Here is a 12,658-nt window from a genome sequence, read left to right as displayed (position 1 = left end):
CCATACGTATCATCTGGACTACATAAGAACAACGTATCGATCACTTCGCCTCTTGATGAAGTTTGAACTCCCCCATAATCCTATCGCGAAACATCATAGTCAGGCTACACACTGATATCAGCCATCCTGACCTCTTTCCCATTCACATCTTTCCCAACAGGAATAGCCCTCATCGATATGTTGTCTTTATCATCTGACACTAGAACAGGATGTGTGGAGTCGTAGAAGGCCGCGTCAGGGTGTTGTTGGGCAGTCCGTCGGTCAAGCCAAAGTACCGCCCACAGCATGCTGAACAACAACGCAATGATGACAATCATGCTTATATAGCCATCACGCCAGTATGGCACTTTGTCCGCGGGATAGAAGACAATGCCCCACCAGGTATACAAGATTTGGGCGAAGGCGTTCATGCTTGTGAGAATGACACTGCGACGGGCATCGTCACCACCTCGTTGGGAAATGATGTTAGCCCAGCCAAACAGCAATGGGTTGACGATGTAAGATGATCCAGCGAGATAGAAAGCGAACATGATGGCAACCTTTCCTGAAGTCGGCACCAGTAGAATCACAGCCGAGACAAGCTGTAATGCGCATGCTAGAATGCCCATGGGGACACGGCGCCCAGTTGCGTCGATATACACAGCGGCGAGCATGTTGGAAACGATTCCCATAGCTTGTATACCCAAAGGATACGTGGTGACCTGCGATTGTGTGAAGAATCCCTGTGCCGAGTAGTGTTTAAGCCACAGCAGATAAAGGTTCTGAACGCAGAATGCTTCCAAAGCGGAACAGACCATGGAGAAGATGCATAGGATGTAGAAAGCCGGGGAACCAAAGACACGCTTTGCCAGTGACCAGGGGTTGATGTTGTGGCCGTCCTCGCGCTTGGGTGGGAGACGATCTAGGGCGAGGCGCTTCTCGGACTCGCTAATCCATGGTGCTTTTGTCTGCTCGGGTGTATCCGGGAAGTAAAGGAATCCGACTATGGAAATGGGCAAGGTGATGATGCCGTCGATGAGAAACACCCATTGCCAGCCATCCAGCCCTGAGTAGCCGTCCATGCCCTGGTTGATCGCCGTCATCATTACGCCTGCAAACATGGAGCCTGCCTGGCCAGACGCCGTGAAGATTGCCGTTCTCTTAGCTATTTCGCGAGGTTTGTACCAGGATCCGATGCAGTAGATAGTGCCGCAGTACGTGGATGCTTCAATCAGTCCCATGAGAAACCTCACAACGCAGAGCTGGGCATAGGTCTTGCATCCTGCACTGGCCATGGTGAGGCTTGCCCAAATGATGACCATTGAGGGGAACCAGATACGTGGTGGAATCTTCTGGATGGCGATGCCGTGAGGCACCTGTCCGATGACATAGCCAGCGGTGGTCATTGACAACAGAACGTTGTACTGGCTACCACTGAGGTCCAGGGCTTCTTTCAGACCAGAAACCTGCGGCTGTCAATAAATGACCCAAAGGTAATTAAGTAAGTACTCACGTATGCGTTGGCAAAGGCAGCACGATCTAGGTAGTTGAAGAAGAAGCTCACACAGCAGTATGTGAGGATGAAAAAGTCTGGTATCAAGGTTGTCAGCTATGTGGTCACTCGTTACACCAACTTGACTAGCTCACCCAGCTTCTGAACCAGCCATCGCTCTTCCTTGCTAGATGACTCCTCGCCAAGAACCAGGACTATGATAGTGAGCTAATGAACCTTCGTCTGATGGGAGAAATTTAAAAACACGCACCCTTGATCCGGTGCACGACCGACGTTCGTTGTTTAGGCTCGTCCATCATTCAAAGTGCGATGGGGGCTTGAGACTAATGTGGAGGCGGAAATGATGCAGAATTGCGAAATCTGCGCATTTTGTTACGTATGGGAAGCTGTCTTGTTGTTTTCTACTGCTTTTCATTCATTGGCGCCTCCTGCCCGCAATCCGACATTGGGGTAGCACCCCTGTTGCCGAAAGACGAACCATTTCCCGATTGGCTGTGGAACTAAAGATGGGTATCTCAGATTCTCTATCTGCGTGGTAGATAAGACCATCTCATAGCGCGCGATAAGGTAAGTCTTACTGCTTCCGCATGATAGGAAAGTGGCCCTTCTTGGCTAAGAATGATGTTGTCGTTGACGATGCCCTTCGGGCCGTGTCCCATAATGATAACCGAACGGAACTGACCGAGGGGAGACGCTGCACAATCAAACGATGCAGTTGATAGATAACGTTCACTACTTAGCCATGCAACATCAAGGACATGCGAAGAGCGCGTCTGGTACCTGCTGTTGACAACCCAATCACTCCAAATCTCACTAGACTGTCAGTCAAAAAGCACACGATGTCGAATAACGAGAGCACACCTTTACTGCAGAATGATTCAAAACTATCCAAAACGAGAGCTGTGTTCTCCTCAGCTAACAGAGTACTATTGGCTGGTTTTCTCATATCTGTCGCGCTAAGCTTTACCCAAGTACCGTAAGTAAGGAAAACAGCAAGTCTAGCGACTGCGATTGCTAACAATTCCAGTATTCTGTATCTTTTCCGTCTTATGGAATGTGAAGAATTCTACGGAAACCATGACACTGGCAATTTGCTAGGCGACCGTTGCAATCGCAGCGAGATCGACGCCGGTACCGCGACGCAAGTCTCTATTCTTGGCCTTTCGACGATGTTCTGCAGTGTTATCAACCTTTTCTACGCTGGTTCGCAGATTAAGAACTGGGGCCCAAAAGTTGCACTTGTCCTGCAGACCGCGTTTCCTGCTTTGCGAGTTGGAGTTCAGGTCGTCGGAGTCTCAGTTGGCGCCAGGAGTGGAATCATCATCGTTCAGTGTAGTCAACTGATCAGCCTTATTGGGGGAATGTCCGGATATCTGCTCGTACTCAACACAATTGCAGGCGAGATTACTCCTCCCTCTGAACGGACCGCTATGTTCGGCATGCTCCAGGGCAGCGTCATGTTGGGAACATCGATCGGATATCTCCTCGGCGGCATTGTTGGCGACAGCTGGGGTACTATACGACCCTTTGAAATTGCAACCATCTTATTCGCATTGTCAAGCTTGTACTCGTCCATGTTCATCCCATACATCGACCCCAGAACACCTGGTATTGTTGGTGTCACATCTGCAAAGCGACAAGGGTGGAGCAGATGGCTTGGAGCTTTGAGAGTCCTTGCCCCCAAAAGATTTCGACTGGAGGATGGCCGACCTATAAAACACTACGGTGTAGCATTCCTGGCCTTGGGCGTCTTCTTGGGCGTCTTGGCAACTGGCTATGCGCCAATTCTAATCCAGCTCTACTCTACCGCGGCTTTCAATTTCCTGCCCACGGAAAACAGCTATCTTATGGCTTCCAACTCGCTCATACGCGGTGTTTTCCTTCTTTTCATATTCCCTAGAATCATCGATTCCGGGCGAAAGTGGTACACCGAGCGGTCCGAAAAGGAACTCCAGAGTGAGGTCTTCAGAGCACAAGTCCTAGCAGAAACAGAAGCAGGCGTCACAACGGACGTGCACCCAAAACCAAACAACTTGAGCGACGCAACTGTCTTCCAAAGCGTTCCTGGTCATGAGTTTGACATTTCTTTCTTGCGATGGAGCTTAGTAGCGGATGGGCTGCTCACAGCCTCAACCGCATTCGCAACCAAAGGATGGCACATCTATCTTGGTAAGCAATACAGTTTATATTTGTTTTCATGATCACTAACCAGAATACCAGCCGGCGTTTTATTCCCTTTAGCTTCTGGATCCGCGCCAGCCAGCAAAGGCGTCATCACGGAAATGTGTGCACCGTCGGAACGGACGGACGCCCTACAAGCTATGACCCTCGTCGAAAATGTCGCCATGCTATCAACTCTGGGCTTATTTGGGTTCATCTTCTCAAGCTTTGCTGGAATTGAGAAGGCATATTTAACGTTCTTCTGTAACGCGGTATGTTCCTGTTGCTTCTGCTTGGGGATGTGTTCCAAACGCTGACAACAATACAGGGCGTTGCAATGGCAGCGGTGGCCGTTTTGCTGTTGTCTAGTTTCCCTCCTCCAAATGGTCTGCCGGATGACCAGAATACTGAAATTGAATAGAAGATGAGCTGCTCGTGCACCTGATCGTTATCTTTGTGCCTACAATCAGATTGTGTACAAAAATGTGGTGTCTTCCTACCCAGGCAAACATTTCAAGCGGATTAGGCAGAAACCTGGGCTCTCCAAATGAATTGTTTACCTTAGTTATCTTAACTACTTGTTCTTGAAAATAATAAAGATTAGTGTATTCTACTATTCTCGTTGCCTTTGTCGTCGTTGCTGCTGTCTTTATCGCTTCTCCTTCATCACTATCCGCTCTAATAGCCAGAAATACCCGCCCGAATAACAACCCCAGATTAGAAGTCCCTAGATCACATCCGTCCAGGTCGCGAAGTGAAAATGAGCTTACAACCTATCGATCGTTTCTGTCACTAGTACCGGGGCCAATCTAGCGGCCCGCCACGTGGGGTTATGGTAGAAGGAAGTTGTATCTGATTTGTTCTAAGTCCCGCAATCCGACTATGCGACGATGCTGGCAGCAGCAAGTGCTGGCAATCACTTACAGGGGAATGGCGGCCGGGCGACTTCAACTGCGGGGTCATGTTCAAGTGTGTGGGGGGGTCGGGTACATGCACCCGAGATAGGGGTTGATAAGGATCGCAGTGGGAGACTTCGAATAACTATTGATAAAACAGTATCCGATGCTCTTTCCGAAAGGGCTAGAAACTAGAGCACAAAACATATCCGACATTGACATGCCTGCTGAGCCGGAGACCCTGCTCATTGAGACGACCGGCCGACGAAAGAGGCCTCGGGTACCTGATGACCAAAGGAAGAGGGTCAAGGTTGCGTACGCCCAAGACGAATCCGGCGTTTCAATATATGCGCAAGCTAATGATATTGACTGGACCAGTTGCAAGCTTTGTCGCCGAAATAAACTCCGTTGCAATGGGCAAGCCCCCTGTGACAGATGTCAAGGCGCCCAAAGGCAATGCCAGTATTCTGGCAGTGATACGCCTGTAGATTCACCCAGGCGATCACATTCCAACCCAACATCACACGTAGAACGAAAAAATTGTGATGAGGAGGAGCTTCAACTCCTGCAGGAAATTTTCTCGAGAGAGCACCCCGATGTTCCGATTGAGGTCAAGGCTTTAGAACGTCTTCATTCGCACTTGGTCGCCCAAACCTCCGATGACACTGCTGTTGGTATGCCATCAACTGAGGCAGTAGGTCGGTCAGGAAATGGGGCTTTGGATCAAACCACAAGTCAGGATGTAATCTACTGCGATGCGGTATCAGCACACGCCGCCTCTGTGACTGTTGTCAACCAAGGCAAAACCCGTAAGCATATTTCTTCGAATGCATGAAAAATGAAAACAGCTTAAGCTAACAGCGAACCTCTTTAAACAGACTTCGAGGGCACTTCGTCATTGTGGTCATTCTTTACCTCCGTGCAACAGGTTTTTGCCGGTGATGTAGATGAGGAAAATGAGAATGGAGACGCGGTAGGTCTTCTCTCTTTCTGTCCCAGACAAGGCTCAACCCCTGTCAGCAACAGCTCGCTTAGGTTTCCTTAGGACTGTCGAGACATCAGCCTGCACCAGGTCTCTGATCTAAGCTTCGGAACCGACTGGAGGACTGCAGTCAATACGGCTCTCCCGCCCCAGGAGGTTGTGAACTATTTGACGACATCATTTTTCGAGCACGGCCAGGCAAATTATTTCTGCGTTCACCCGGAGATATTCTCTCGCAAACTCACGGCCTTTTATGATGGCACGCACGAGTTTGAGGCAAGGGACTCTCGGAACTCCCGGCGATCGGTTGAATTCATTTCCATCCTGTTCATGGTTCTCGCCATCGGCAGCCAATTCGCGGACACTGGCATCGCCCCAAGCCTTGAGACGACTGCCGAATCAAATCGATTGCTAGTAGAAGAAGGACTGCATTCCCTGCAAGATATATCTCGCATCAAAGTTCCCGTCCCAGCACCAAACCTTGGGTGGCGCTTTTACGAGGCTTCACGCAAGCTGCTTCCAGATATAATCTGCTCCTCTTCCATGGCCAGTGTTCAGGTCTGCGCTCTCCAGGGCATCTACTTGCCAAGCACTGGTAGTCGTGACGCAAGTTATAACGTGCTTGGGCTGGCGTTACGGATGGCGGTCAACATGGGCCTTCACACGAGCTTTGCCGTCTCCTCGCTACATGCTCATGTGCGTGAGTTACGGAACAGGTTATGGTGGACAGTATACGTCGCAGAAAGGCTGTACAGTGTCGAGATGGGACGACCGCTATCCTTGAGTGACACCGAGATTGACGCCCCGTATCCAGTGGAGACTCTTGGATGGAAACGCTGTGACGGCCTGGTTGCAATGGCACAGATCTGCCACTTGCTTGGTAGGATCGTCGGTGCTGTCTACGACAGAACAGCCGCAGAGAAAGGAACGATCATACGGCCGAAGGTCATCCACCAACTCAGACGCGATTTGGAGCAATGGAGGCGAGACCTTCCGAAGCATGTCAACCTCGAGAGCTTCACAACAAGATCTGAGGCCCACCTAGCTTTGACGTTTGAGCAAGCAACCATACTGCTGACACGATCATGCCTCAACTACAACGCAGCAACAAGGAAGTCCGATAAGCCTCTGGCCCCAAATGCGGCCAAATTTCTAGAGCAGCAAGCCCAGCAATGTGTTGACTCAGCCGTCGCGTGTATTCGAATCATGTCCAAGCTGAAGTCATTATCTCTTTTGTGCGCTCCGTCTTTCCACGATTCGCTCCACTGCAGCTCGGCCCTTCACGTGCTTTTGCTTGCCAGGGTTAGGTTGGCGGGTATCATCGCTGCACCGATGAAAATCATTTCTCAGGGTATCCTTATCCTCACGGAACTGGCCATGGGGAGCGAAGCCGCAGCTTCAAGCCTGAGAGGAATCGTTCGTGCTATGGCGAACGTTTCCACAACTACAGACCGACAGCATCACGAACAAAACCACGCGTCCCTGTCATTACGGAGAGATCAGACACAACAGCAAGGAAGGAATGCTTGGAGAAATTGGATTATCTCTCAATCTATGTCTAAGTCGCATACAAGCTCTATTGGCGATACTCATTCGGATGTGAACTTCGACCACGATCGACATTACGATGTGCGCCAAGAAGGTAGCGCATCAGCGATTTGGTCCCCGTTAGACTTCCCTTCTAGCAACAGTCAACAAGGAGCACAGCCAGGGGATGGAACAAGCATAGCCTCTGATCTCTCTGATATCACGTATCCCTGGGTAGCGGAGCACATTGAGTTTGACGTTCTGAGCAGAGATCTCGGAGGTGTTCCGGAATTTGATCTACTATGCTGACTCTTGCTACTTGAATGAAATTTGAACTACCATGTATGTCCATTTATTCGCTTTAAGATGCTGCAAATGCTGTAGGGTCGACACTGCCAAGAGACACATGCACGTTTATTACATTTCCTTGACTAAACAACTACGTCGTGATCAACGTATTTCCCTTTACCATAGTACCTCCATCGGCTGACATATGCTACAGAGGTGTTGGCTGTTGCCGCCTCACCATTCGTAGTCCCGTAAACCCCAACTACGGTGCCGGTGTAGCCGCCACTCACAAGGCTTGCCAAAGAATGCCCTACGACCGTCATATTGGTATCTATGCTCTCGTCTCCGCTGACCTGCCCCGCAAGAAACATGTAGTGCGTGGTGTTTTCTGCCCTGACCTCTAGGCGCACAGCAGCGTTTGCTTCTTGATCCCCAGGCATCGGCACTATGACGTCTTGCGGCAAGGTCAAATTTTCGTTGTTGCTAAATGATCGAAGACGTAAGCGTTTGCCGTCGACCATCTGATCATCTGATATGATGGCAAAGTCTATATGTCGCTTTTCGTCTAGATAAACCGAGACTCCGGCTTCGTCTGCTGGGCGTTTTGGCTGGAATTCGAGGTCGACGCTGAAACTGAAAAGGGTATCGGTCTGTCTACGGCCCAAGAACGTAATGGTGTTGGGCATCGTACTGTTGCGCGTAACCACCGAGGATAGGTTTCTTGCCGATAGTCCGACTTGCAACTGGTTTAGGTGTCGAGGAGGGGAAATCACGTATGCTGCCTCCTCTGGATAACGAATATGCAACCAATGTGTTGGCAAATCCGAAGAGACATCGAAGTCAACGACATCAGGCTCATCTCCTGTACCAGGTATGTCGCTTGCATTGCCATTTTGACCAGGAAGCGATGTGCCCATTTGCCCCCTGACAGGTTCCAGCAGGCTTGGCCACCCACCTGCCTCATCCGGCCATGAGACAGGAAATAACACGGTTTCTCTGCCCATCGGATATGACAAAAAGTCTGGCCCTGATCGCATTGCGAGAGCTACTCCCCACCAAAGCCCTGTATCCTCATCTTGGAAAAGGTCGGCGTGTCCAACGATTTGGAAGTACGAAGAGTTGCGGTGCTCAGCGATGACAATTGGGTTTGCCGGGTCGCTCTCGTAGGGGCCGCCGACGGCGAGGGATCTCGCAATTGATCCGCGGTGGTTTTCTTTCGTTCCCCCTTCGGCGACGAGGCTGTAGTAATAGTCGGCTTTCTTGTATAGATGCGGCCCCTCAGCGGTGCCTAGACCAGTCCCATTCCAGGGGTAGCTAATGGAGCCAAGGGAACCACTGTCCACGTCGATGGTGGCCAAGGCGATTGCAGTCCCAGTCGAAAGCGCAGCCGCTCCAGTAAAGTAGACAGTTCCGTCATCATCGAAAAGTAGCGATGGATCGTAGCCGACGAAGTCAACCTTGGTCGGAATGCTCCACGAGGACGCGTTGTATGGGTCGTTGGTTGTAAAGATCAGGTTTTCCATGACGAAGTCCTTGTAGGAAGCTATAGAGACGTAGGTGGTAGTGACATAGAATGTACCATTATGGTAGCGAATCGTTGATGCGAAAAGACCGTCTTGTCCAGTTGGGGCGTCCGCAAATTGTGGTAGTTGTTCTCGTCGATCAAGCACGCTGCTTACGAGCTCCCAGCGGCGGAGGTCCTTGCTGGCGTAGACAGGAACACCGGGAAACCAGGTGAAAGTGGACGTCACGCAAAAGAATGTGCTCTCAACATAAATGCAGCTTGGATCCGGATGGAAGCCTGGAAGGATGGGATTGAAGTAGCTGGCCGTCACCCCCGCGACCCATAGCCAGAGAAAAGCAAAGCCACTCATCTTTGACGAGTGCAAAGTATGATGAGTTTGCTTCCAACTTTTCCCGATTTTTAGTCGTTTTAGGAATTATATATACTCCGTTGAATTGCGAGCTACCCAACATACGTGCCATTTGCTTCCCGCTCAAATACGAAATACGACAAAGGTATACGAAAATGACTTTGGAATACGAAAATATGCAGAGTGAGATTAACCGAATAGTTCACTTGCAAGTGACGAGTTACATAATACGAGCATGGGCTGCCTTGCAAAATTAATGTCATTTCTTCCGTCCAGAACTCCTCGCCCATCCACGATTCAATCATTCCACTACTCGCCACAGTCTGTCCTTCATTTCTGGGTCCGAGGCAGTATAGGTGAGAATATGGTAAAAGTACCTTCTGCCTGTCGTGACTTGGAGAATATCACACATAGGTCGGCGGCGTACTGAAGAAAGAGCTCTGTCTTCGGCATGGACCGCCCTTGATCGGGACTTTGGTTTTCTCTTCTTCCAAATTTTCTACTTGGTCGAAGGACTTCCTGCGGAAATCACGCTGTCATGAGAGACTAATCAATTCGGAGAGGTTCTGCGGTGGAAAGAGATAGCTCGTGGACCGCATCTGATGATCGTTGCGACTGGGGGAGTGGTAATCAACCTCTCGAAACTTAGAAAGTCCCAATGTCTGTCAAACCAAATCCATCAAATCCAGAGTTTATCTACCATACAGGGCGATATCAGCGAGATTCTCGATATAAGGCTCCTCAAGATCCGCGTCTGATTGGCCTAAATGTGACTATTGCATTATTTCATGCATTTAAGTATCGTTTTACGTCTGTTTCTCCAACCTATACCTAAATCTGTGAGCAACAGCAGAAAGTTCGACAAATTCAAAATTGGAAGAAAATCAACCTAGGAAACGACTAGCGAGATGTAACAAGACGATACGTTGATTTATTTCAGTTGAGATTATTCGCTAGGGAGCTTTGTGCTCACAGGTCACGCCAATTTCTTGGGGAGCGTCCCCATACGTCCGCCCACATTCCGCTGAGCGCTGATCGCGGCCACTTCAGCGTCAAACCAGATGGATACCATCGAAATGGCTCTACCTCACAATTTGAAGTCTTCCGGAAAGCCTGCCTCTGACCATTCTTTGAACTTGATCCCACCGGCGGCCTTGGGCATCCTGACCACGAGGGGAACCTCGGCGGCCTCGTCCTTCCCACGCGCCTCAGCGGAGTGGACGATGCTCACATGGGTGAGCCTCTCGAACCCCACGTTTGCGTACAGAGAGAACCCTGTATCCGAAGCTTCGGTGTAGATCGGCAGTTGCAATTGATCTGCAACGTCGGCCCCCCACTGCATGAGTACGCGGCCGATTCCTTGTCTCTGGCGGTTGGGGTCCACAGCTATCGTCGAGAGGTCTTTGAAGACACATTAGCCGTTCGCACTCAACAGAAAAGCCGTGATAATGATTGAAAAAACTTACAGATATATCTGCGCTTGCCAAAGAGCTGGACACGCATGTCCCACATGGGCATTAATATCCGTTCGCATTTCTTCTTGTCGTCACCCGTGAGCCACGGGATGCCCTCCGGCTTTTGGAATGCGTGCTCCTCGCCAGGTCGCCAGAAAATGTCCCACACCGCCATGCCGACGATTTCGCCCGTCTCGGTGTCGACGCACTTGACTGGGTGGCCGATCTGGTCTTGCTTCCACCACTCATGCGTCCCTTCTGTGTGAAGTTTCCGGTCGACGCCATTGGGGTAGAGGAATCTCATTATGGGCTCATCTTTGAAAGCCGCGAACTGGATGTCGTAGATCCGTTCGATGTCTTCGACGAGGGCTGGTAATACAACGAAGGGCATCTTGAAGATTGCTAGAGTGGCGGCGGAAAGGATTGCTAGAGTGGCAGTGGAAAGGTTGTAGTAGAAAAAAAGCAACTGACGGAGTGTGTTTTCTCGGCAAATGACACGATGGCTCCTGAAAAAGAAGTTGAATAGAATTCGCTTGACGCGTGGATCGATTTATTTCCGAGCTGTATCGGTCACCCGAGCTTTGCATTCGCCCATCTTCCTAGTTTATCTAACAAGGAAGTTCGGAATTGGCACCCGTAAGCACGATCGCTTTGCTACCTAGAAAACCGCTTCCCGAGCACTTGGTGCCACCTTCAATTTATGCCGTACCGACTGGATCTTTTGGCAGAATACTCGCAGGATTTACCATAGGCTATCCAAGCTATCGTAAGCTATCGGGAAATGTCACGCAACTGGGGAGACCAATGAAATCGATATCCGCCACGGTGGTAGCCCTATATTTGTGGAGAAAGCATGGCAAACGCTTGGCAAGACCCAGTGACCATATCAGTGGTTCGGTCAAACTTAACCTTCAACGGACACTACTGCGAGGTCACAACCCCTGAAACGGAGGCACACGAGACGAACTAACTGTTTTTGTGCATGTCACTCTATCATCTGGTCCTGATCTTCCTTGTTAAGCCCTCATCACGTCATTGATCTCCTCATCTGGATGGTCCCGCCGAGGCTCAGGGTACTATTGTCTGACATTTCTTTACTCATCTCCAAAGCATACATGAGGTAATTGCATCTTCAAAAGTCACTTCCTGCCGGTTGCTCCGATCATGAGACCCAACGGATACGCAGCCATCATTCTGGCAAAGCCTTACTCCGCTCTTTCTCCGCTCAGTGCCAGCACCAAGATCGCCAGCCAGGGGCCTATTTGGTGCGTGGCAACCATCCTGAAGGCCCAATAACATTAGCGACCTGTGCCAGGACTTTGATGAAGACAAAAATACCTGTTCTGGGCGCCATGGAGCCCTCGCCCGGTTCGATCTTGAGATTACCAGATCTCTTGGGAATGTTTGGGGTGTTGGAACCAGCTTTCGTAGTGCTAGTTCGTGCACCACGAGTCTCTGTAGTGCCCGCAAAGCGAATAGGGCCACCTTGAAAGGCAGTCACAGCAGGGGTGACTTGTCGATGCGAAACGCCTCCTGGCTCTCCAACAGGAACCCTCGGAGCAGCTCGAAGGCGGGATGCAATGTCGTTTCGTGCGATCTGCTGGCGCCTGGTTGATGACGGCGACGGAGGCGATGGTGGTGGGGTGAGGTGTTGAGATATGTCGTTGGCACGTCTCGGCCGCCGGGTCGGTGTCTTGCCTTGGGCATCTTCATCGCTGCCTGATAAAATTTCGATGATTTCCGGGTGTTGTTTGCGTTCGCTTTGGGGAGTAGGAGGGTCCCGAATATTCATGAAGAGATTCCATGAGAACAAGAGTGTGTCGGGACCAAAAGAGGGTGGCATCTTGGAGGACGTTTACTCATGCGTGTTGAGCATGCAAGAACGAGGCAACGGGCTTGTTGGGAGATGGAATCAAGCTGGTCTTTATGTTGAATATGATCGTTGGAGCTGAAAATGACATTTCTCTTGTCTGTTTGGACTGGAG

At 50.4% G+C, this 12,658-nt stretch overlaps 5 protein-coding genes across 5 annotated transcripts; 1 reads left to right on the top strand and 4 right to left on the bottom strand.

Moving 5' to 3' along the window:
* Nucleotides 1-104: 104 nt before the first annotated feature.
* Nucleotides 105-1,788, bottom strand: liz1-4 (Pantothenate transporter liz1; the record flags this gene model as incomplete). The annotated part of the gene is made up of 4 exons (XM_032030835.1): nt 105-1,445; nt 1,493-1,569; nt 1,627-1,686; nt 1,743-1,788. The coding sequence occupies 4 exons, from the start codon at nt 1,786-1,788 to the stop codon at nt 105-107; spliced, it is 1,524 nt and encodes a 507-aa protein (XP_031889776.1).
* A 543-nt stretch (nt 1,789-2,331) lies between these two features.
* Nucleotides 2,332-4,073, top strand: CGGC5_v012028 (uncharacterized protein; the record flags this gene model as incomplete). Its single annotated transcript, XM_032030834.1, has 4 exons — nt 2,332-2,468; nt 2,520-3,661; nt 3,713-3,924; nt 3,981-4,073. 4 exons carry the CDS (start codon nt 2,332-2,334, stop codon nt 4,071-4,073), a joined length of 1,584 nt encoding a protein of 527 aa, XP_031889899.1.
* Nucleotides 4,074-7,488: 3,415 nt separating this feature from the next.
* Nucleotides 7,489-9,219, bottom strand: CGGC5_v012027 (Non-reducing end alpha-L-arabinofuranosidase BoGH43A; the record flags this gene model as incomplete). Its single annotated transcript, XM_032030832.1, has 1 exon — nt 7,489-9,219. One exon carries the CDS (start codon nt 9,217-9,219, stop codon nt 7,489-7,491), a length of 1,731 nt encoding a protein of 576 aa, XP_031889901.1.
* Nucleotides 9,220-10,306: 1,087 nt separating this feature from the next.
* SID5-0 (putative acyltransferase SID5) lies at nt 10,307-11,064 on the bottom strand (the record flags this gene model as incomplete). The annotated part of the gene is made up of 2 exons (XM_032030831.1): nt 10,307-10,620; nt 10,686-11,064. 2 exons carry the CDS (start codon nt 11,062-11,064, stop codon nt 10,307-10,309), a joined length of 693 nt encoding a protein of 230 aa, XP_031889900.1.
* Nucleotides 11,065-11,931: 867 nt separating this feature from the next.
* CGGC5_v012025 (uncharacterized protein) lies at nt 11,932-12,516 on the bottom strand (the record flags this gene model as incomplete). The annotated part of the gene is made up of 2 exons (XM_066152633.1): nt 11,932-11,954; nt 12,012-12,516. 2 exons carry the CDS (start codon nt 12,514-12,516, stop codon nt 11,932-11,934), a joined length of 528 nt encoding a protein of 175 aa, XP_066007854.1.
* Between the last annotated feature and the right edge of the window lie 142 nt (nt 12,517-12,658).

The sequence above is a fragment of the Colletotrichum fructicola genome (genome assembly GCF_000319635.2).
Source record: "Colletotrichum fructicola Nara gc5 chromosome Unknown KSG_Nara_v1_contig07, whole genome shotgun sequence".
NCBI classification, from domain to species: domain Eukaryota; kingdom Fungi; phylum Ascomycota; class Sordariomycetes; order Glomerellales; family Glomerellaceae; genus Colletotrichum; species Colletotrichum fructicola.
The sequence above is the reverse complement of the archived record's forward strand: the minus strand, read 5'-3'. Positions and strand labels throughout refer to the sequence as shown.